Here is a 25,875-nt window from a genome sequence, read left to right on the forward strand (position 1 = left end):
ACATTTTATTTATTGAACAATATAATGTATGTAATGATATTTGCAATGTCAATATTAATTTATTAATTATTGCATATGGAATAGGTATATAGCTACTAGATATTGATGGATTCGAGTAATTCTTAATCGCTGATGTTTCCTTTTTCATCATCATTCATTGTTATTTATTCATTAATGGCAAAACTTCAGATAAAACAAATAATTTCAGAAAATTAAAAATTTAAGGTTATGCAAAATCATCGAAGTGAAACTGTCAACTGTCACATTGAAGTGGCAAGTGTCACATTTAAGGAAGTTGTGTACTCCAGAACGTCCCGAAAGTGTTTTGCAGTACGGAAATGTCACTTTCACTACATGGAACTCTCAAAACGCAATTTTTGGTATGCAAATGAATACAGAACGAACAACTTTCAGATGGCGTCGTCTAAAAATATTTCGGGCACTTCCAAATGTCGAATTATTTTGTACAATTAAAGAGGATTAGTGTAAATACAATAATTTCGTAAATTATTATCATTATTCTTGTCGGGATCACCAGGTTCTTATGTCACAAAAACTTTAAATTCGATTTCGGACACTTCCAAACGTCAAATTATTTTGAAATTTCGCACAATTAAGAGGGATCAGTAGAAATACAATAATTTCATAAATTATTGTAATAAACAACCTCGGGAATAAAGGCTTAATGGCAAATATATGTTAACATATACGCTAGTTGCAGCTTTTGATAGGCAAGCGGGAAAAGAAGCAGAAACTTGCGTCAGGTAAAGCTGCTGAGGCTTTTTCTGTATTTCTATTTTTTTAAGAGACACTGGCTCAATGTTCCTTCTTCTCACAATATGAACAAAAAGAATTTTTTGCAGGGCACTGACGAGAATGTCTTGATTTTCGACAGTAATAGCACTTACGAAAGGCGGCGGTAGTTGCAAGCTCGTATTCATCAATTCTGGTACTTAACGTAGAATTAGAATTATGTGGGTCAAGAACAGCAGAATCGATTTGAAAACTAGATGAGTTGTGATATGCTGTTGTACCATTTCCAGCGACCTAGCAGAATCACTAGCTTGTGACAGATTTAGAGTGTTGTGTTCCAAAAGTCTTTCCTTTATACATGATGAATTTAGACCTGCTATGGAAGAATCTCGTAGAAAATCGTCTCTGTTTCTATCAGAAGAAATAACTTGGAACTAACAATCTCTACTGTTTCAAAACTTACTCACATATTGATCTATCGACTCATCAGTATGTTCCTTTCTGGAAGACAAGGAATCTCTGGCAAATATTTCATTTTTAGACTTGATATACAAATTCTCCAAAGTGATGATGGCATTTTCATGGCTTGAATATTCATTTATGTTTCCAAATACAGTTGGGCGAACGTAATTGATAAGGGTGTTTGTTTTGAGAGCTTCGGCAGCTTTCAAGAAAATTTCGAAAATTCGTATCCAGTTGGCCCTAAGGCTAGAATTATTTCCGGTGTTATATTCCATATCCAGATGTTCTGGTTTGAGCAGTTTCTTCTTGTTAATCAGTTTTTTGAATTTTAATAAACAACTTTGGGAATAATCCCTTTAGTAACCTGAAAACTAAACTACTCACCAGGTTCTTAATTCAAAGAACCTCTAAACTCTATTTCGGGAACTTCCAAATGTCAGATTAATTAGAAATTTCGCTCAATTAATAAGTATCAGTATAAATACAATAATTTCATAAATTATTATCATTATTCTCGCCAGGATCACCAGCGAAGATGACAAATCCTCCTATTCCTCTCGAGGACTCTGAGCAAACTGAAACTACAAAATTTACTACCCCCTAAAGCATTGGTACGTATGTGTTTTTTCACGCCGCAATATCAGTGGTGCTAAAAAAGGATAAGGAAGGCATAATCCACCGAAACAGGCCCGGGTTTTAAACACCCCTCAATATCCAACTCACCTAGTGACCAAGAACTTACCTTCAAAAGACACGTTGTATAAATTTGCAGCCTTCTAACTGTAAATTTGTGATCTATAGCTTCGAAAAAATCGCTTGTTGGCAAAAAAATATTATTGAAATTATCTTTGACTCAATAAACATTATCCGGACTTTGACTCAGTAAAATAAATTTAGAGAAGTGGTTTGCTAAGTTTGCACAAAGCTAAATGAGCATTATGGACGATACACGCCCCAAAGACGCTATTAGCACCATAAAGTCCACAAAATAAATCAGTATAACCGTAAAATGAATCTGATTTAAGATATTTGGGTTTGCGAGAGCTCTGTTCCAAGTAGGTGCCATGCGAGCTCACCGTCGATCAGAAATAATAACGAATTGATGATTTCCAGCAAGGTGTGAAGCTGTTCTGACTTTTAAATGAGTACAAGTAATCATTTCATCAGTCATATTGTCCAACATACTTCCTCTTCTTTCATTGCATGATTAACTGCTTTTTTCCAGTTTCTCAAATTTTTTCCTAAAAAAGAACATGTAAGGGCGTTTGGTTTAAACAGGGTATCAGACGTTAAATGAGTCTTTTTTGTACCCCATTCGTTTTTTCCCCGGAAAACGAAATTTCAAAGCAAAAACCATAAAGGAAAATAAATTCATTCAAACAAAAGAAAAAAATAACATTTCAATTCCTAAATAATAATGGTAGTCAAATAACTTGCTGTGTTTGTATATCTAAACATTTATTATCAAATTCTGTATTCTCACTACACAATTTCATTGGTTTAATTCGCCCATGGTCTAAAGAACGCCATATTTATATTTATTTGAAGAAATTTATGAATTAAATGAATCTCACCCAGCCACGCCACTGTTTATCGCAGACTGTCTATCAGGAATATTTCGAAGAAATACGACTTCGGCCAATAGAAATGCATTTATGTTTACGATTTGATGTTTTCATTGGTAAACAGTGGAGATTATGAGTCCACGTGGACTGACGATTTTTTAGATGTTTACCAAATTTTATACGGAGAGTAAACATTATTTTTCATTTCTTAATTTGGTATGAGTGCCGTGCGTATTTAAGAAATATTGATTGATCCTCGCATAGTTGTCTTCTGGAATTGATTTTGGAAGAATTCATTTGAAGTCTTTCTTTCAAATGATTTTCTGTTTGAAATAGTTTTCCTGGAGCCTTACGTGTTGTTTGAAACTCGCCCCATATCTCTTCTTTGATAACTCTGAAATTAGATTGCAAACTGCACCTTGCAAGCTGCAACTAAACTAAACACAACTTGCACCCCCTCACTATAAGGAAAAAACTAAAATCATTTTTTATGTGAATTTCTAACTTTTATTCACTATACAGGGTGTTTTAGAAAAAGATAATCCTCTCTTTAGGATAGATAGAAAACTGAGCAATATGGTAATTTTATATTTTCGCGATCCCCTCGTTTTTTGACTCAAGAGAATCGGAAAATCATCCAATTTCGATGATTTTTTTTAAAATCTTTGTTTTTACGGCGGCTTTACGAAAAAAATTCATTCATCCACGTATAATTGTTGATAACTGTTTTCCAAATAATCAAATGAAGTTGATATATTTTTTTTTCATAATCTACACCAAAAAACGAACAAATTGAAAAAAATTTATACAAAAATTTTGATTTATCATGTTTTTACAATTAAAAATAAAAAAAATTTCTCTTGAAATTGACTTTTTCTCCCATATAATCGTTTGTACCTTTTTTATTGAGTAATCATTAAAGTTATATGAACAAAAACATTCTTAAAATCACTAATTGTAATCGAGTGTACAATATTAAAATTTAAATTTGAAAAATTGAAAATTTTCACCAAATTTTTACCAACAAAAAAATGGTATCTTACTAAAGTTGACTGTTAAAGAGATTTGGGAGTGGGGCAAGGGGCGTTTAGAGGGGGGGTTAAAACAGACTAAAAAATATGAACATTTGTTCTGAATTTTTAGCACAAACCCCCCTCGTAACCTAACCTAACCAATATAAGTTTTAATTTTTTTTTTCCCATATTTTTTTTCGTAAATCCGCCGTAAAAACGAAGATTTAAAAAAAATTCATCGAAATCGGTTGATTTTTCCATTTTCTAGAGCCAAAAAACGAGGGGACCGTGAAAGTATAAAATTACCAAAAATATTTGGGGTTTTCTAAGTACAAAATGTTATTTAACTTTTAAAAACGAGATTCTATACTGATTATACAGGAATTATGTGAAACGTTACAAAAAATAGAATCCCCCAGTTCCAATTTTTAAAAGGAATCTGTTTTATCGATAACTTTATCAATACTTTATACCAGCATCAGTTATTACTTGATAATTTTCAAAACAAAATACTCTGAAAACGGTACACAGTATCGAGTTTTATCAAGACTAACATTTTGGTGTAAAATTACATGATGCTTAAACTCACTTGAAATTTTGCTCAATAAGTCTAATATTGAAAAAGTTATGTTCAATACTACTTGGTACGAACCGTGTAACTAGCGCCCTCTATGAGAGTCAGACAAAAAAACAAATTCATTGGATGTATCAGCTTTCAAAAGATAATCGTATAAAATTTTAATACAATGTTGCCAGTAATTGTGACAAAATCGTAAATAATGTATGTGGCGTTACGAAAATTTCTTACTGAACCAACCTCAAATATTTTTCAGTTTTCTATCCATCCTAGAGACGGGATCACCTTTATTTGTAGGTACTTACTGAGAAAAAAATAATACGACTGTGTAATATTTAATAAACTGGGCTTTTGGCCAGTTCAAACCGTTTTTATATTGTTCAGTACATCTTATGGTTATAAAAAATCTATAAACCATAATGTAATTTATTCTGTAATATTATTTAAAATGTCTGTAGTCATATATTCCTATTTTTCGTTTTAATTTTATGAATACTATTATGTATCCCAATTGCTCGATCTAATATTTCTATTTCCCCTGGTATATACATTTATTTGTTCTCAATTTCCTAAAGTTTAATAATCCTGTCCGACGCCTATTGGACACTATATAATTGCACAGTCCACAGTTCCTGATAGTTAGGCAAACAAACTAACAAAGTTTGATTAAATTGTGAGGTCAAAACTCAAAAGTTGAATAATCAGTAGTTTCCACAAACAAAAAAACTGAATAGTATAAAACCATTTAAACTCGTGTAGTTTATAAATTAATAAAACATTCACAATACGTACTTATTTATTTAGATATTTACTAGAAAATATGCACAAAGAGGAATAAAAATAAAAAAAATTATATATAAATAATAATAAACGATGTACCTCGCTTATTTTAGTATTTCCGTATTAAATAACAAATTACATAGCAAAACAATGATGGGTATTCTAAAATTAAAATCTAATAGGTGCCCAGCTGCCAGAATGTTCATCCCGTCTAAAATAGTGAGGACGATTATCCCTGAAGACGGTCACTGCGGGAAACTGGTTTTCTTGTATGTATTTCAGCGTAGCTCTAATCTAGAACATTATAAAAAAAATTGTTTACGCATTTTTTATCTAATAGTCACGTTTATTACACATATCAAAAGAAGTAAGAACGTAAGGAAGGATTCTAGGGTCTGAAAATGATGTTTGGTTTAAATTTTTAAATGATTAAGCACTTCGTAACATAAATTTTACAATTTAAATTATTAAAAGTGTATTTTTTCACTCCGCCATTATTTCTTCCTGCAACGCGCCAATCGCTTGCTTACGTCACCAGCGCCGATCGAGTTTCGCCCGGCGAGCATATATTCACCACGAATTAAAGATTTTACTTTTGAAAATATATTTTTAAAAAACTTTCATTGAATTAACTAGATTCATTATTTTGATGTTTACAATATTCATATTTTTTATAAACAATATTGACAGTTATTTACGTAATTTGATCTTTATCCGTTTTACTTTTTAGAATGTTTTGGATTTTTTTCACATAACTGCTCGGCACGTTACTGAGTCATATCGCTTGGAGTAGTTAGTAAAAAAGAATTTGTAGTCCATAACGGTTATTTTTTGCGTATCTAAGTAATAATATTCAAGATTTTTTGCACTCGAGTGTTTTATTAGTGTTTTTTTAAATAACAGCGCGGATAATAAGGGCGTCGCCAAGGGGTGGCAGTTGCCCTCTCCTAGAGATCAAATGTAGCTAGCTGCAAACCTACCAAAGTCCTAAGACCGTGCGAGCAATACAAGTCACTACAAATAGAAATGTACTAGTAAATTGCTTTAACCACATTTCACCTTCTCGTCATTGACGATAATTTCGAATATAACTTCCACAAACCGTTATTTTCACCCGTTCGTAATGAAAATCTGTTAGATAGTGAACAAAATTATCAATCAATGATCAAAGAGCTGAACGAACAAGACATTTTCAACCGAGACCTATGTCACCATATAAAAATTCAATATACCAGCCAAATCAACACTACGAAGAAACGATATTAGTTGCTTATATTTGGAGGAATATAAAATAGCGAAAACGTCATGTCGATATCTAAAAATTTGTCTACCAGCTAAGATCGATAGGACGTAGAAGTTGATTTATTTCACTATCCAGATCTCCAGACCTAACAGATTTTTATTTGTGGGGCTTAATAAAAGATCACTGCAAAAATAGTGGACAAATAATCATTCCTTTAGTTCTTATTTTTTTGGATAAAATATTAGCAATATAAAGTTATGCCATTGTGATAAAATGTAAACTTATTAAAACTACAATATCTCAATATAAACTTAATTCAAGTTCTCGTTTTCACCAAAACACCCAAGATAAGAGATGATATGATGGAAAAAATATTTTTATATTGAAAATTTTCAATCCAGAATTTCGAAAAACATTTATTGGCTGACTGATTTCCGTATTTTTGGTTTCCCTTTTTCATATTTGGGTCTCCTCAGTCACTGCAAACATAGTGAACAAATAATCATTCCTTTAGTTTTTATTTTTTTGGATAAAATATTAGCAATATAAAGTTATGCCATTGTGATAAAATGTAAACTTATTAAAATTACAATATCTCAATATAAACTTAATTCAAGTTCTCGTTTTCACCAAAACACCCAAGATAAGAGATGATAAAGATTGAAAAAATATTTTTATATTGAAAATTTTCAATCCAGAATTTCGAAAAACATTTATTGGTTGACTGATTTGCGTATGTTGGGTTTCTCTTTTGCATATTTGGGTCTCCGTAGTCACTGCAAAAATATTGGACATATAATCGTTCCTTTAGTTCTTATTTCTTTGGATAAAATATTAACAATATAAAGTTATGCCATTGTGATAAAATGTAAACTTATTAAAATTACAATATCTCAATATAAACTTAATTCAAGTTCTCGTTTTCACCAAAACACCCAAGATAAGAGATATGATTGAAAAAATATTTTTATATTGAAAATTTTCAATCCAGAATTTCGAAAAACATTTATTGGCTGACTGATTTCCGTATTTTTGGTTTCCCTTTTTCATATTTGGGTCTCCTCAGTCACTGCAAACATAGTGAACAAATAATCATTCCTTTAGTTCTTATTTCTTTGGATAAAATATTAGCAATATAAAGTTATGCCATTGTGATAAAATGTAAACTTATTAAAATTACAATATCTCAATATAAACTTAATTCAAGTTCTCGTTTTCACCAAAACACCCAAGATAAGAGATGATATGATTGAAAAAATATTTTTATATTGAAAATTTTCAATCCAGAATTTCGAAAAACATTTATTGGTTGACTGATTTGCGTATGTTGGGTTTCTCTTTTGCATATTTGGGTCTCCGTAGTCACTGCAAAAATATTGGACATATAATCGTTCCTTTAGTTCTTATTTCTTTGGATAAAATATTAGCAATATAAAGTTATGACATTGTGATTAACTGTAAACTTATTAAAACTTCAATATCTCAATATAAACTTAATTAAAGATCAGAACAAACCTGCATTACGAAATGCGGCGGTTGTACTTCCGGCGATGTAGACAGATGCTGCAGTATGAAATCATCGCTTTGTTCTAACCATAAATCTACGCCTCTTAACGGTTCGTAATTGAACGGTCCTATTCGTAACATTCCAAGAGAATAATCGTATATGTCCAAGACCTGCGTTTAAATTTATATCAAAACGTTTTTCTAATAAATTCAAACATTTATTTACCTGAGGGACTCCAGTAAGATATCTGGCGCATCTTAACGAATGATCTGGACCTTTGTCTGGAAAGGTCGCCGGAAAAATTTCGCCAGTTTTAACGTTGAATCCGACTCCGTAAATAATTGGCCAATGAATTCCACCTCTAACTGTAGTGTTCAATTCACCTGTACACGCAAGGGTCAAGTCGATTTCTATGGGATGTTTGTGGAACGAATCTAAAATACATAACTCCAAGTACAAACGGTTTTTTAAAAGTACTATCGTAAATTTTTGAGACTAATCTGTAGTTCTATGAAAAGTACAATTCCTTCACTTTCTTCCAATCATTCTCTTTTTGCTTATTGATACTTTTTATTGAACACTAGGTGTCTTAAAAGAAAATTCACCTTTGCATGGATTAGTACGTAAACGCAACTATTCGTAGGGGTGGATTTCGTCGCTATACTATATATAACTTGATATTGAAATCGATAGTTTAGTATTGCCACGTTTATTAGATCTTGAACATGAAACTACCGTTTAATGAACAGAAATTCGATACTAATTATTCCAATTATATTAAAACGATTTCCTAAAAATACATTTCAATAACTCACTTATGACGTTATAGAATATTTCGTCGGAATAATGTCTGGGATCGTTGAAACCACCAATTAATTGAAGCTCTATTCTCCCTTCTGGATAACCCAACGCGAGCTCTTGAACTCTTTGCACCATTGTGCAAACAGCTTCATCGGTGCCTGAGCCATCGAGATGAGCCATCGCTACCGCTCCCGATCCTAAGAAAATAACATCATCGTTATTACATGCTGAAACATTTGATACTACACCATACGAATACTCATAATTACACTTTTTCACGTTACCTTCAGTTTAAAGCATAGTTTTCCATTAGTAAATCATTGCTTTGTAGCTTTATTAACTTTAGAGTTTTTAGATGACCAGTCTGATTTCCTGGTCTCAATATTTTTGTTTAGATTAGCCTGTAGGCGTCTTAAAATCCATTAGGAAAGTAGATTAAGCAGACCCTCTAAGGCTTCAGACAGATGTGGTAGTAGAAATAAGCAATGTGTTCAGTACAATGGTTGCAACTATCTCAAATCTGATATTGCCATAGTAAAATTGACAATTCCAATGGTGAACTTACTCAAAACATGTTGTCATACGAGCGCCACTTGAGAATATACTTGAAGCATTCATCTTGGTCAATAAATGGAATTGAATCAGCTGTTGTGCCAGAAAACATCGATGCTGTACGCAAACTAATATTGCAATATCGTCATGTGGCATACCGTGAGATTGAGGCGTTAATTCCACTCGTATACATGGCTGTCAAAAAGATTTGTTCGCGTTGTACACCGCTTAATTTGACAATCGGTCAAAAAAACCTCGTGTCGATTGGTGCAAAGAAATTATTAAAAAATTCAATCGCGGTACTTCAAAAGATCGTGACGAATCATGGATCTGTGTATACGAACCCGAAAATAAACTAAAATCGACTGTATGGGTCTTTCAAGACGAGCCAAACCCAACAAAAGTTGTTCGAAGCAAATGATCGCCTGTTTTTCCGAAATAACTGGACATATCGCTACCGTTCCATTAGAGCAACGTAGAACTGTCAATTCTGAATGGTACACCAGCATTTGGTTGCCAGAAGTGTTCGGGAAAATCAAGGAAATCAATCGCAGAAGACGGTGGTAATCCGCCGTTTGGAACGCAATAATTTCTTCTTAGATTGCCTCAAACGCATTCAAAAGTTTATTGATAATAACGGAGATTATTTTGGAAAACAATAAAGCCATATCCAATTATAAATATTTGTCTATGGCAAAATTTAAGTGGCAACCTTTAAATACATTTAGTCCAGAGATACTCTAAATTTTTCAAACCCACAAAATGATGGTTAACTTTTTTTGTTACCCATATTATCCCCAAAATGTTATCCTGATGGAAAAGTACTTTTTTCTGAATGCAATCAATAATTTGTAACCAGATTTATAGACTGTTTTGGAAAAGAGATATGTTGTCTAATGATTCAAGCATTAAACAAAAATTTTTGTTGTTTATTATTATTATTATTACAATAAGGTATGGAGTAAGCCCTGAAATATACTATATATATTACAAAAATCAAGTAATTAAAGTACCTAGTTAGAAAATTAAAAATTACAAGAAAAAAAAAAGATTTAATTAGAAAATAGAAAAGCGTCCAGTCTATTCTTAAAAATTCTAGTCTGGTCTACTCTGTGGTAAAACGATAAATTTTATAATTGCAAATAGACACATGATGCATCTTTTGACAAAAAAATAGTTTTGGATAGTTCATATACAACTTTTATTATAATTTTTTTCAATTCTTCGATAATATTAATAGAGAAAAAAAATTTATTGAAAATTCAGAAATTTTGTAGATAGTTTAAACATTTCAGTAAGGCATACTTATATATTTATGCTGAGGTATAGTTAATAGATTTTTATGTCTCTCATGTACATTTTGTATTTTTGCACGAAAAACAAGTTTTTCCCTCAATTAAACATTCGACATTTTTAAAAATGTTGTCATATTGTCTTTAATACTTCAACACTCGATGTCTCAAAATTAATAGGATCCGTGCTCATAAAATCTTGTTTTAGCTCCATGATTATGTCATTCTATCGATCTGTCTATCGCAGATTTTGACAGTCATAAATTTGTTACTTGTGGCAAAATAACTAGCCATTATGTATCTTACTTGCAAGGTTAAAATTATTAAATTATTAAAATAATTGAAAATTCGAAAATTTTGTAGGTAGTTTAAAGATTTCAGTAATTCAGGTATATTAAAATATTATTAAACATTGATTTATCACAAGATTTGCCGAAAACTGGGGGAAAAAAACTCTCAATGAGTCTCAAACACACCTTGGAGCAGTGAAGCAAGAATTATTTAAATTAAAAAAAAATAACTTAGTTGATAAAAGTGTAAATGATTTGACAAAAAATAGTTTTGGATAGTTTCTTAGAATAGATTCTTTGATCAATATTAATAGAGATAAAAAATATTGAAAATTCAAAAATTTTGTAGTAGGTAGTTTAAAGATTTTAGTAAGGCCGCCATATTGCGTGACGTCATAAGTATAAAATAAACACTGAACATATAATGCAAAGTAAATACGACAGTTATTCTCTAGGTTATTCTAAAATATTATTAAATTTTGATTAATCCGAAAAACGGTATTTAAATCGTGTTTTGTGCCAGGATATAAAAATACCACGTCTAAAACACCTCAAAGTTTTATAATGCCAAGAAATACAAAAAAAAAAATGGTTTGAAAGTGTTGTTTTGACGATCCTGCGGGATGTAATCGTTTTTGTTACCAGGATCATTTTAATGTAAGTTAGATTCAAATTCAACTTATTCCAATATTTTACAGTAATTAAGTTCATTATGTTTTCAATTTTCAACGTGATTATGTAATAATGTAAGAGCTTAACCTAAAAAAGATTAATTCACTTATATATAGAAAATATTTCATTTATACGTAACTAATGAATAAAAACTGTATTATAACAGTACACCGCTACGTTGCCGGCAACGATAACCTCGTGATCATCAAGCAGACAACTGCTCAATGTTTTTATCAAACCAATGATAATCGTTTTCTTATGTAGTTAAAAATTTGAAATTTGCGCGATTTTAAATTCAATGTTTAGATATTATTTTTTAACTTTTGATTAAATACTTTACTTTCCGACATTATTTCATATCAAGACTTATAAGATAAACAAAAAAATAAATATTTTTTGAAAAATGCAAGCACCTTATTGTTTTTTATATCGATAAGATCGAAAAAGAAGATCTCGTCATTAGAGATTTAACTGCACGTATTTCGAAATTATAGAGTCTCGTTTAATGATAGTCCAGGTGTGGCGCAATGTAAAGAATTTACAATAAAATTTAATAGTAATTTTATTTCTGAAACCAATATAATAATGATAACAAAAAGGAATGTCCGATGTTGTTGATGTTTTTTTTTACTGTAATACGTGATATTTAAAGTTCTACAATTACTAATTTTCTCTGCCGTACCATATAATTATTACACGTATAACCACACATTAAATTTAATTAAAAAAAGAAAACGGGATGATGATCTTTATATAGGGCAATAAAAATTATCACTAGATGAAAATAAAATCGGAAGATAATTAACAAACGCCACTGATATGTTATCCAGAAGAAGAAAATATTATAACATTTGTCACGATACAAAATGAACTGAGACTCTAACATTGATTTTAATAATACGACTCTTTTGGAAAATATTCCTAATTCAATGCGAAGATGTCAGACGCATTTTTTCATTCACCATCCACCGTATTTACCACATCTAATCCCTATCGACTTTTCTTACCTTAAAGTTTGACTTGCAAGAGAGATTTTTATCCGACGATGACGTATACGCTTATTTTAATTAGAACTTATAAATTTTGTTTGATATTTTAACGATATTGAGGTTAGGATTCTTGTCGAGATATAACCAATAACTCTTTTATGAAAATATCTTTTTATTTTTCGAAATTACTTAAGTAGGAAATGAAAAATTCAGTATTAATATTTATCTGGTATACACGATAATACTCTGCGTGCTCTTTCTATGAAGGTAACTCGAGAAGCTCGATAGATTCAGTACTGTTTAATGCGTAATATGGCGAGTAGAAGTCGAGAAAATCGCTTTTTTCGCGACTATTCGAAATATCTCATACTTCAGAAACATTCCTACTCAATAACAATATACTATAATATAGTGTTTGAGTTATCAGCTGCTGTATTTCTGGATCTACAATTATTTCCTCTTTATTTAATTGTCTTGCTGATATTGGATAATTTCTCTTTCATATTTACGTATCCGTTGCCATCTGCGAAGATGGTACCAGAAGTACGTGGCCCAGGAACGAAAACACAAAAATTATGAAAAAAAATATATTCATTTTTATTTCAGCTCAAAAGTTCGATGCCATTTTCATAATAAGAATCGTGTAGCTCTTCATTTTTGGAAAATTTCTGGCCATTGAGCCATTTATACAAATTTGGGAACAGAAAATAATCCGAGGGGACTGAATCTGGAGAATAGGTTGCATAATGTAGCAATTCATTAATTTTGGCCATTACAATAACGGATGTGTCATCTAGTGCATTATCTTGATGAAACAACGCTTTCTTCTTAGTCAAATGCTGCCGTTTTTGCTTGATTTTTTCGCTCAAATATTGCATGAGTTCACAAAATACTAGCCATTGATAAACTTTATGCAAGGTGAAGTGTTTCACTTTATCAAATAACTCTATATAGAAAAATTCCAATCGGTGAAAGGCGGACGAATATTATAATAGTGAATAAAGAATCAAATCAATTCTACTTTAAATTATAAATAATGATATTCAATTGAATAAATTTAATCAGTTAATGGCGTTAAAAACCGTGGGAATTGGAAATTGAGGCAGACTACTAGGATTTAAGAACTGAACAACAACGAAAATTTCCATTTTTTTTTTTCCTATTATATTTGTTTTCGTAATTATTTAAACAATTATTACTTACCAGAATGTCTTACGACTACTATCAAGCAAGTGGTAACATCGTCTGCCCCGAGGATGCTAACATTTTCTAAAAATACAAAAATTTATTACTGCAAATATTTTTTTTATAAGGATAATTAAAAAATGTCTACTAAAAATTCATTCAATAATTTTAATAATTTCTATAGAAAAAACCGCTGACAATAAATTTCTGATTTGATAAGTAATTCAATAATCAGTAAAATAAACGCAACTAACAAAATAACGATTTAAATTTAATTAATAATATTGAAAAATGTCTCCAAAATATACAAAATCTTGTTAAAAATGTTTATACTATCTTCCACCCCGATAATTGAACTAGAATAAATATATCTTTGTACTGATGAGGTTCAAAAAATCAAAACCGCTGTCTATATTTCATCTTTTATCAACAAATCATCAAATGAAATATATCCTTCAAATTTATCTACAATTAATTCTTTAAAATGGATTTTCAGTTTCTTGATTATCCTGGAAATTAATTTTCGCGATTTTGCGGATTACCTCCAATATTGGAAAGATTCCTTGGCAGCATGTGGGGTGATAGAATATTGTGAACTGTACGAAAGTTAGAAGACGAAAAGAAAGAAAGAGGCGAGAATAAAAATTAAGGAAAGATCGACAAACGAAATAAACTGAAATAACAAAAAAATAGATCTAAATTCAATTAATAAAAAAAAATGTCTGCAAAACATACTTTCGAATTTCTTTGAAAATGTTCAGTCAATTTGTTTCTAACCTGATAATTGAACTAGATGAGATATTTCTTTGTACTGATGAGACCCAAAAAATCAAAACCGCTGTCTATATTTCATGTTCTATGAACAAATCATTAAATGAACGATATCCTTCAAATTTATCTACATTTTATTCTTTAAAATAGATTTTCAGTTCCTTTATTATCCTGGAAATCAATTTTTCCAACTTTATGATTTGGTTCTGATATAGGAAAGATTCCTCTGCAGCATTTGGGACGATACAATGATGTAAACTTCACGAAAGTGAGAAAACGAAAAGAAAGAAAGAATTGGAAATAAAAAGAAAGGCAAACAAACGAAATAAACTGAAATAACAAAAAAAGGATTCAAATTTAATTAATAATATTGAAAAATGTCTCCGAAACGTACAAAAACTATCGAATTTTTTTGAAAATTTTCATTCAATGCGTTTCTAACCTGATAATTGAACTAGAAGAGATATTTCTTTGTACTGATGAGACCCAAAAAGTCAAAACCGCTGTCTATATTTCATGATCTATGATAAATCATTAAATGAACGATATCCTTCAAATTTATCTACATTTAATTCTTTAAAATGGGTTTTAAGTTTCTTTATTATCCTGGAAATCAATTTTTCCAACTTTATGGTTTGGTTCTGGAATAGTAAAGATTCCTCTGCAGCATTTGGGATGATACAATGATGTAAACTTCACGAAAGTGAGAAAACGAAAAGAAAGAAAGAATTGGAAATGAAAATAAAGGCAAACAAACGAAATAAACTGAAATAACAAAAAAAGGATTCAAATTTAATTAATAATATTGAAAAATGTCTCCGAAACGTACAAAAACTATCGAATTTTTTTGAAAATTTTCATTCAATGCGTTTCTAACCTGATAATTGAACTAGAAGAGATATTTCTTTGTACTGATGAGACCCAAAAAGTCAAAACCGCTGTCTATATTTCATGATCTATGATAAATCATTAAATGAACGATATCCTTCAAATTTATCTACATTTAATTCTTTAAAATGGGTTTTCAGTTCCTTTATTATCCTGGAAATCAATTTTTCCAACTTTATGGTTTGGTTCTGATATAGGAAAGATTCCTCTGCAGCATTTGGGATTATAGAACGATGTAAACTTCACGAAAGTGAGAAAACGAAAAGAAAGAAAGAATTGGAAATAAAAAGAAAGGCAAACAAACGAAATAAACTGAAATAACAAAAAAAGGATTCAAATTTAATTAATAATATTGAAAAATGTCTCCGAAACGTACAAAAACTATCGAATTTTTTTGAAAATTTTCATTCAATGCGTTTCTAACCTGATAATTGAACTAGAAGAGATATTTCTTTCTACTGATGAGACCCAAAAAGTCAAAACCGCTGTCTATATTTCATGTTCTATGATAAATCATTAAATGAACGATATCCTTCAAATTTATCTACATTTAATTCTTTAAAATGGGTTTTCAGTTCCTTTATTATCCTGGAAATCAATTTTTCCAACTTTATGGTTTGGTTCTCAAATAGGAAAGATTCCTCTGCAGCATTTGGGATTATAGAACGATGTAAACTTCACGAAAGTGAGAAAACGAAAAGAAAGAAAGAATTGGAAATAAAAAGAAAGGCAAACAAACGAAATAAACTGAAATAACAAAAAAAGGATTCAAATTTAATTAATAATATAGAAGAATGTCTCCGAAACATACAAAAACTATCGAATTTTTTTGAAAATTTTCATTCAATGCGTTTCTAACCTGATAATTGAACTAGAAGAGATATTTCTTTCTACTGATGAGACCCAAAAAGTCAAAACCGCTGTCTATATTTCATGTTCTATGATAAATCATTAAATGAACGATATCCTTCAAATTTATCTACATTTAATTCTTTAAAATGGGTTTTAAGTTTCTTTATTATCCTGGAAATCAATTTTTCCAACTTTATGGTTTGGTTCTGAAATAGTAAAGATTCCTCTGCAGCATTTGGGATTATAGAACGATGTAAACTTCACGAAAGTGAGAAAACGAAAAGAAAGAAAGAATTGGAAATAAAAAGAAAGGCAAACAAACGAAATAAACTGAAATAACAAAAAAAGGATTCAAATTTAATTAATAATATAGAAAAATGTCTCCGAAACATACAAAAACTATCGAATTTTTTTTAATATTTTCATTCAATGCGTTTCTAACCTGATAATTGAACTAGAAGAGATATTTCTTTGTACTGATGAGACCCAAAAAGTCAAAACCGCTGTCTATATTTCATATTCTATGAACAAATCATTAAATGAACGATATCCTTCAAATTTATCCACATTTTATTCTTTAAAATGGGTTTTCAGTTCCTTTATTATCCTGGAAATTAATTTTTGCGATTTTGGGGATGAGCTCTAATATTGGAAAGAGTCCTCTATGGGATATAAGATGATAGAATGGGATGAGAAGAAAATAAAAATAGAAAAAAATGATCGACAATAAAATGGTTCTCCAAACATTGTGGAATAGTTAAGTTAGGTGCTGATGAACCAGTTGGTGAAAAATATTAAAATACACTTACTGTCGTGTGGTACAGTGGCAGCCAGTTCCCTCTGTTGAACGTAAAGCAAACCGACAGTTCCTATTATTTTATTCGGTACATTGAGTAACTGTCCGGCTGTTTCCCTATAAATCGGATGTGTCAGGTATAAAGATCGGGAATCTAGAGGGCAGTCTTCTTGTAGAACCCCGTTTAGAACTAATACCATCTTAAATACGAGGAATCTACAACGAATAAAATACAGAATATAGTAACAATAGCAATAAATAATTTATTCGAAACGACCGATTGGTTCCATTGTTGCATTTGAGGTCACAAAGTGAATTATGATTAATTTATTCAAATCAAGTTTATTAATCACGTGTCAGATGATGTAGGTACACGTATATAAGATATTGAGAAGCATTAAATATCCGACTAAATAAATCGTCAATCGTTTAAACTGATCGTTTTTTTTTCCTGTATTTATTGTTTTCGTGACCTTAAAAAAGAGACCTACACTTTTTTTAGTAAATATTTGGGTGTACTATCTTATTTTTATTCATAAAAACTGATATTTTCAATAATTTTGCTTAAATACATCGTTTAATTTGACATAAAATTGTTAACTGATTCCCTCTGGCTGCTAGAGACTCGTCTTATATATTATGATCATATTCTAGAAACTTCGTTTCTTGGAAATCTCTAGTGTACCGTAAACATCGTAGAAAACGTCTCTGTCAAAAAACGATCGAGAAAACATGATAAAAGAATAGGTTAGAAAAAAGTCTGTTATAAATATACAGGTGAAACCAATAACAACGTGTCGAAAACAGTTTAGTAAAGGGTGTTCCAAAATTAACGCAAGATTTGATTTAAATAGAGTACACAGTTTCAAGTCTTTTGATTGTAATTATTTTATTGAATCATAAAGTACGTATGATAAGTAATTTATGGAGAAACGCATCGGACAAATGACTTTGCATACACATACGCACACGCACTTGTTTCTCGAAATTTTCCATGACCATTGTTCATAAATTTGGGTGAATTTCGTTGATGCAATCTCCTTTAATGCCCAAGAAGTAAGAGGTTTGTTATCGAAACCGGTGGTTTAAAATAATCCCATAAAAAGAAATCTAATGGTGTTAAATCGCACGATCTTGGGGGCTAATTATGATCATAGAATCGGGAGAGTACACGCCATGGAAATGTATCCTAATTGATGGTTATATGGGCTGTTTGGCATGTGGCACTGTCTCGATGGAACCCATATATCAATATCGGCAAAAATATCTGTGTAATCATATCGCGATATCATCAAAAGCCTTATTTTCAAAAAAGTATTTTCCAATTATGTCTCCAGTCCAAAATGCACACCAAACAATGACACGTTGTGGATTCATTTGTTTTTCGACAATCACATATGGCTTCTCAGAACTCCAAAACCGGCAATCTTGGCGATTAACAAATTCATCAAAGTTAGAATTTGCTTGTTGATGTTCAACAAATTCTCTTCGCTATGCGTTGTCATTAGACTTGAGTTTCACAGGTCATAGTTACGTTGTGAGCGGCCAAGAGGCTGTTAAACACACAGGCCTCCAGATAGGCCCGCCTTACCCCACTTGACGTTAACAAAGGTCGATGTCCTTTGAAAAGCCCATCAGACGCTTTGGCTTGAACCCTTTGATGTCAGTAGGCAAGCTGTGAGGTTTGTCCACGTGTTTAAACAGCGCTCACAGATGACTTGCTCTGCGGTTTCATCCTCCTCCATGTACCAGAGGTACTCCGGATCGTCCGTGATGCCCACGGCGTCTTAGATCACAGTACGTCTATTTAGCTGGAGCAATTTTTGGTGTGAGCCCCTTAAGGTGCGTCAATGTCTGCCTTTGCTTGTCTCATGCGAGGTACCTCTATCTATCTTTGCGAGTCCGCCTTACAAGTATACACCAAGGATGAGTTCTGGGCCCATTGGTGGGTTCGCCGATCTCAGTCTGGCGAGTAAGTCCTCTTCGTCGTTGCCTTTGCTGCCCGATTGACCGAGCACCCAAACGAGCTGAATGTTGTAGCCATCACTAACCAGATTTTGTAGGATTTTCTTACACTCCAGCATTAGCCAAGAGCACACCTTTTTGTCTTGTTTGCAGCTCTTTTACTTGAGCAGTTTGAGGTAGAGCGTGGATTGAGTATCGCGCATCCGCATTCCATCACAACGAAGACTTCGGCTTGGAAGACGGTAGGCTTGAGTTTTCAATTTGGTAAGAGTACGATAAGTCACCCCACGGCGATCATCATGAAACTATCGATGATACGAGAAATCGATTTATCATATCGGAAACATTTACTTCCGGAGATACCGGAAGTGTCCATTATCTCAGATATCGAACCATGGATAACTTTGTCTGATAGATCTCATCAAGATCTATCTGTGTGTATAAAAGTCATGATGATTGACGAAAGCGCAGAAGAGTTTCTGTGAAAAAGTATGCAAATGCATCAGTTTTATCAAAAAACCTAACCTAACCTTACAAAAACTACTAAATTTTCATTTTATGTATTGATTTTTCGTGAAAATAATGCGTTTGCATACTTTTTCATCATGATTTTTCACACACACATGAGATCTGGGTGATTCCGTTCTAACTGTGATTTTTTGTATTCAAAATTTCAAGATTTTAAAATTTAACTTTTCTAACTTTTTTATGCATATTATTCATCTATTTTACTGTAAAAATAAAACTCTAAGAGGAATTTACTACAACTTCAAAATATCACGAGCAAGACACAAATGTCGGATTTTGAGTTCCACGGTACTGACTCATTTATCCACGGTACTGACATGGTAACTTAAGATATTAAACAACAAGTGCATCAATTTTCCTCAGTTTGATCATAAACATTAGAATTTATAAGGTAATTAGTTTAAATCATTTGTTACGACAAAAAAAATTAATAATTTATCGGTAAATTCTAGGAATGGACATGACACGGTACTGACATTCAAGTGATGTAGTATAAGTTTTCTTTAAGTGGCAAGTTATATTGTATAAAAATAATGTTTAAATATCTTAAGAATTATTCAATTAACACAAAATTTTTATTAATTGATTATTAATTAATGACTAGTACAAAAAAACAATACAGGACATTGAATATCACAGTTATAATGGAATCACCCATCTATCGAATAAAATTATCTATGGTTCGATATCTGAGATAATGGTCACTTCCGGTACCTCCGGAAGTAAATATTTCCGCATAAAATAGATATGATAAAATTCTCGTAATATCAATAGTCTATTTATAAAGTTTCTTGATGATCCTTGTGGGGTGGTTTATCATACTTGTGCCTTCCAGTTTTACTAACCCTAATCTGTCAGCTGTCGATTTCGTTTTTTAGAGTTGTCGATACTGCACTGCATAAATGGCGGAAAATTTAAATCTTGCGTTAATTTTGTGACACCCTTTAGAATAAAATAGTTTTTGAAAGTTAATATCAACTCATGAATAGAACTTTTTTATTCCGTGATAGTTTTTGTTACAATTGTTAATTTTTTATTTGTGAAATAGACATTCAAAAATTTTAATCATTATATTTTTAATCGTGTTTTTGATCATGTGCTACCCTGTATAAATAAAATGGTAAAGTATTAAAATAACAATTTACTAAGCCAATTATATCGTCACAAACTTTTCAAACTTGTCAGTCGTATATATCCTCATCTTGACCGTTCAAAATCCTCCTATAGCGTCAACATTTTTGTAATACTAACTAGCTGGTGAACAGCGAAGCTACCACGTTGCCAAATCTCGATTTTTAAAATCTCATTCAACAAAACAGTGCCTTGAGACTTGATAAACTGATATTAATAAATGTCTTTTGGGCTTTGGCGCATGTATAATTTTATCTGGAGTTGGGTACTCAAAAGCCACATCTCGTATTTCCAGAAACAACTTTTGAAAAAATGAACGAAAAGGCATGTCCTGTATTAATTGAAAATTTTTGGCAAAACAAATTATAGAAGCCAAGGATTGGCTTAATAAACATTATTCAGCGTTTGCACCAGAAGACTCCACAATTTAAAAGCGGTTTACTAAGTTAAAACTATGCGAAATGTAGTGGATGCTACCACCGAAGAAAAAGTCCACAAAATATTTTCGTATAACTGTAAAATGAAGCTGATTGAGATAATAATAATAATAATAATAATAATAATAATAATACTCTGCGTGCTCTTTCTATGACTTTAACTGGAGAAGCTCGATAGATTCAGTACTGTGTAATGCGTAATATGGCGAGTAGAAGTTGAGAAAATCGCTTTTTTCGCGACTTTTCGAAATATCTCATACTTCAGAAACATTCCTACTCAATACCAATATGGGTGATTCCATTATAACTGTGATATTCAATGTCCTGTATTGTTTTTTTGTACTAGTCATTAATTAATAATCAATTAATAAAAATTTTGTGTTAATTGAATAATTCTTAAGATATTTAAACATTATTTTTATACAATATAACTTGCCACTTAAAGAAAACTTATACTACATCACTTGAATGTCAGTACCGTGTCATGTCCATTCCTAGAATTTACCGATAAATTATTAATTTTTTTTGTCGTAACAAATGATTTAAACTAATTACCTTATAAATTCTAATGTTTATGATCAAACTGAGGAAAATTGATGCACTTGTTGTTTAATATCTTAAGTTACCATGTCAGTACCGTGGATAAATGAGTCAGTACCGTGGAACTCAAAATCCGACATTTGTGTCTTGCTCGTGATACTTTGAAGTTGTAGTAAATTCCTCTTAGAGTTTTATTTTTACAGTAAAATAGATGAATAATATGCATAAAAAAGTTAGAAAAGTTAAATTTTAAAATCTTGAAATTTTGAATACAAAAAATCACAGTTAGAACGGAATCACCCATATACTATAATAGAGTATTTGAGTCATCAGCTGTTGTATTTCTGGATCTACAATTATTTCCTCTTTATTTAATTGTCTTGCTGATATTGGGTAATTTCTCTTTCATATTTACGTATCCAATGCCTTCTGCGTGGATGGTCCAAGAAGTACGTGACCAAACAAAAAAATTTTGGAAACAGAATATAATTATTTTTCAACGTAATCTCCTTTTAGCTCCATACACTTTTCTCAGCGATATTCAATAAGTTCGATACCCTTTTACTTTAACCGCCGAGACATTTTGTCAAGCTTAGGAACAGAAAATAATTCGAGAGAGCCAAATCTGGCGAATAGAGTGGATAACAACACTGTCTTCTTAGCGAAATGCGGCCGTTTCTGCTTGATTTCTTCGATCAAACGTTGCAATAGGTTTGCCGTTAATAGTTATTCCTCTTTGAAGATCCCAAAAGACCGTCCCAATGACCTTGCGGGTCTTTGACTTCTTTGGAGCCGGTTCTCCCTTTTCACTCCATTGTTTTGATTGTTTTATTTCGGGTGTGAAGGGATGGACCCACATTTTATCCATTGTTATGGAACGCAACAAAAATTGTGTTTTATTTTTGTTAAATATTGCCAAACACTCGATGGAAACATCATCTCGACGCTGTTTAATGTTGGGCGTATCGTGAATTAACATATGGATATACAAAACTTCTATCAAAGTGTTTTACGAGATATTCAATGATAATAAACCCGAATTTTTGCATCGATATGCGAAAATGGTCCAATCGACTATCAAGTGAATGGAATGAATCGTGAAAAGACGCAAAAGTCGAGTAGCAAGGTTCTCCTTGGTCCAAGGTACTCCTTGGACAAAAATTTGAGGCCGATAAAGAGGTTATCGCCTATATTGAGGTTAAAGACAAATTTTACCAAATTTTCCATCTCCACTGTTAGAGCAAACCTCCAAAATAATTTGTATTGAAATTTCCTGATATTTTGTTTATGTGGCAACATCCCTCGATTAAATATCTCGCCGTACAACTAACGATAAGTTCGAGGTGCGTTCTTCAATGTTAAATCCGCAATAAATCCTCTCGGAACTGTTCATAAACCATAATCCGAGTTGAGAAATATCACGGGCCAAGTCCGTAACGCCGGACAGTCCATTTATCAAATAATGACGGGCAAGAATAAATTAACATTGTCTTAGAATGAACTGCGGGATTAAATGGCATTAAGTGATTTATCATAAAATCCAATATCCTCGCCAACTTCCCGTTTCGTTTTATTTTCAATCTTCAGGATTTATTCATTAACTACGAGGATGGTGCCAGAAGTAACTGGCCTGGCCTAGAGATGGCGGTAGCTGCTTGAAAAATACCACTGTATTTGGAATTTGGAAGTTTCAAGCTTGAGGACGCCAAGTATTTGTTTGGCAGCCATCAATAGCGAACAGAGTTTAAACCTAGGAAGACCAGCATGACAATAGTGGGCCAAAGAGGTTGCGACTTCAGAAATGTTGAAGAAAATCCACAAAGTTATACTGGATGATCATCGACTGAAAGTGCGCGATCTAGCAGACATAGTACGCATTTCAAAAAGTGCGGTACATCGCAAATTAACTGAAAATTTGGATATGAGACATGAGCTGCAAGATGGGTGCCGCGTTTGCTCACAATATAACAAAAACTACGTCGTGAAGATGTTTCCATCGAGAAGAAGAATAAAGAGTTGTTTCATCAAGACAATGCACTAGGTAGCCAAAATTGATGAATTAAAGCTTCAATTGCTATTTCATGCACCCTATTCACCAGATTTAGACCCCTCGTATTATTTTCTATACCTATACTTGAAAAAATTGCTTGATGTTCAAATATTTTCCAACAATGAAGAGGTGATGTGGTTAGTTAAAGAAGATTGTGTATTGAACAAAAAGAAGATTACATCGAAGAATCTTTTTTTCCAAAATTTTTGTGTTTTCTTTGTTGCGCAGGTACTTCTGGAACCATCCTCTTATATAACTGTATTTTTAGGGTTGTAATAAAGAAATAGTTCAGCAGCTTTATGGCCGAAACCCACTAGCAACACGCCACACCACCCCTCGCCAAGTGTTTCTATTTATTTCAATTGTCTGCGTACACACTAAGCCCACTAAACGCCCCCCCCCCCTTACCACAGGGGACGATTCAAAATTGTCAGATATAATGGCAAAACATATGCACATATATTCGACACATGGCGTGGCGTGGCGTGTTGCTAGTGGGTTTCGGCCTTTATACGTTCCAAAAATCATTCCATGGGATTCAAAGTAATATTCATTTATATCGATTTCTGTTATAAAATATTGATATGAACACCTGTTTTAGATATTGTAAAAAGGAAAACGACATTCTAGGGGATGATTCGCTCCGAATATCATTACATAAAAACTGTAATTTTTGATCTTGTCAGAATTTATTTGATTATATTGTGACCCGCTAACTTGACAGACCTGTTAATTTATTTATGTTCGTGGTGTTTTAGAAATTGATATTTTTGCAATATATTTTTGTTTTTGGGAAAATGCATTGCAGAGAGCGAATTTTAGGTTAAATAATGAGGTTTAAATTTGTCATTGGGGTGTTAACTATACCCAAATGTTAAAGTAAATGAATAAATTCATCTGTTTTTTTTATATTGTATAAATGACTATAATAAAGATAATTCTTGTAGAGATAAACTAGAAGAAGAAAAAACTTACCAACTTAATTGGAGCACAGCTGCTGACAGACTAAAAGATTGATATGTTATCAACTTATTTCTCTTTCATAAAATATTATTATATCAATATGTTTATAATATTTTTAACGTATGAATAATTATAAATAACATGAATTCAATAAATGATATTTATTTATCTTTATATTTATAACAAATTTTAGAAAACATAATGAATTTTTAAAATAGTTCTTTACAAACAAATGATTCAGTTGAAATGTTTTATGTAAAAAAAATCAAACAATCAAAATCCTGTTCAATGTTCACCCAGGTTATCAATTTTTTTCGCAAATCATCTTCTGACCAATTATCAACAAAACACCCTGTATATTATAAAATTGATATCACAGAAATCTAATGTACCACCAAATTTTTGTTTGATTGTTCCCAGCCCATAATTCGCTGATTTCTTTTGAATATTTGTGGAAGACCATCTGAAGAAGATTTTGGTGTTCAGAAACGGCTTCCAATCCAGTACAAAACACCCTGTATGTTATGAAGTTGATTTCACAGAAATCTAATCTACCACCAAATTTTTGTTTGATTGTTCCCGGTACTTGTAGTAAGCCCATAATTCGCTGATTTCTTTTGAATATTTGTGGAAGACCATCTGAAGAAGATTTTGGTGTTCAGAAACGGCTTCCAATCCAGTACAAAACACCCTGTATGTTATGAAGTTGATTTCACAGAAATCTAATCTACCACAAAATTTTTGTTTGATTGCTCCCGGTACTTGTAGTAAGCCAATCATTCACTGATTTCTTCTAAATCTGTATGGAAGACCATCTGAAGAAGATTTTTGTGCTACCTCCAATCGTTTTTCCATTAAATTTTTTGCTTCAGCTGTTCATTCAGCTGTGAATGAACATTCAGCTGTAGATGTGCGAAAAATATTCTTAAAAATTAATGAATCTGAGCCTTGTAGATTAGGAGTTACTAGGAGTGTACAGCTTCTTCATCTTAAAAAGGACGTATAGCTGAAATTCTAAGCCTTGGAGTCTCCTAAGTTGTCCATGAAAGTATTCATCATTTAATTTAGAAAGAATCTATATTTTATATTCAAATTGGGTATTTGTAATCTACAAAAACGTTTTTTTTATATAAAAAGTTTGTCGAACTGGCATTTAGATCATCAACATCGAATTTGTTAACCATTTACCAATACAAATTTACCTTAATGGTCATTAAAGATTCAAGTGAAGCCGGTACTACACGATGCGTCCAACGAGGTATGATTGGATGGT

The 25,875-nt window shown here is 31.7% G+C and overlaps 2 protein-coding genes across 5 annotated transcripts in view; one reads left to right on the forward strand and one right to left on the reverse strand.

Moving 5' to 3' along the window:
- The window catches only part of LOC130901381 (glycerol kinase-like), an 83,408-nt gene that overhangs the window by 25,302 nt on the left and 32,231 nt on the right, over positions 1–25,875 (forward strand). The window lies entirely within an intron of this gene.
- The window catches only part of LOC130901383 (protein N-terminal asparagine amidohydrolase), a 30,291-nt gene continuing 9,670 nt past the window's right edge, over positions 5,255–25,875 (reverse strand). Inside the window, exons 1-7 of one of the 2 annotated variants that reach the window (XM_057812763.1) lie at positions 24,615–24,655; positions 17,002–17,204; positions 13,700–13,765; positions 8,716–8,898; positions 8,126–8,334; positions 7,909–8,070; positions 5,255–5,444 (exon numbers count right to left, since the gene is read on the reverse strand). In XM_057812763.1, the coding sequence (XP_057668746.1) occupies positions 5,319–5,444; positions 7,909–8,070; positions 8,126–8,334; positions 8,716–8,898; positions 13,700–13,765; positions 17,002–17,188 (933 nt within the window). In that variant the 5' untranslated portion in view covers positions 17,189–17,204; positions 24,615–24,655 and the 3' untranslated portion in view covers positions 5,255–5,318. Of the gene's footprint in view, positions 5,445–7,908; positions 8,071–8,125; positions 8,335–8,715; positions 8,899–13,699; positions 13,766–17,001; positions 17,205–24,614; positions 24,656–25,875 lie in introns of those variants that run through there. The other variant, XM_057812762.1, reaches the window with a different exon arrangement.

The sequence above is a fragment of the Diorhabda carinulata genome, chromosome X, assembly GCF_026250575.1.
Source record: "Diorhabda carinulata isolate Delta chromosome X, icDioCari1.1, whole genome shotgun sequence".
Taxonomy (NCBI): Eukaryota; Metazoa; Arthropoda; class Insecta; order Coleoptera; family Chrysomelidae; genus Diorhabda; species Diorhabda carinulata.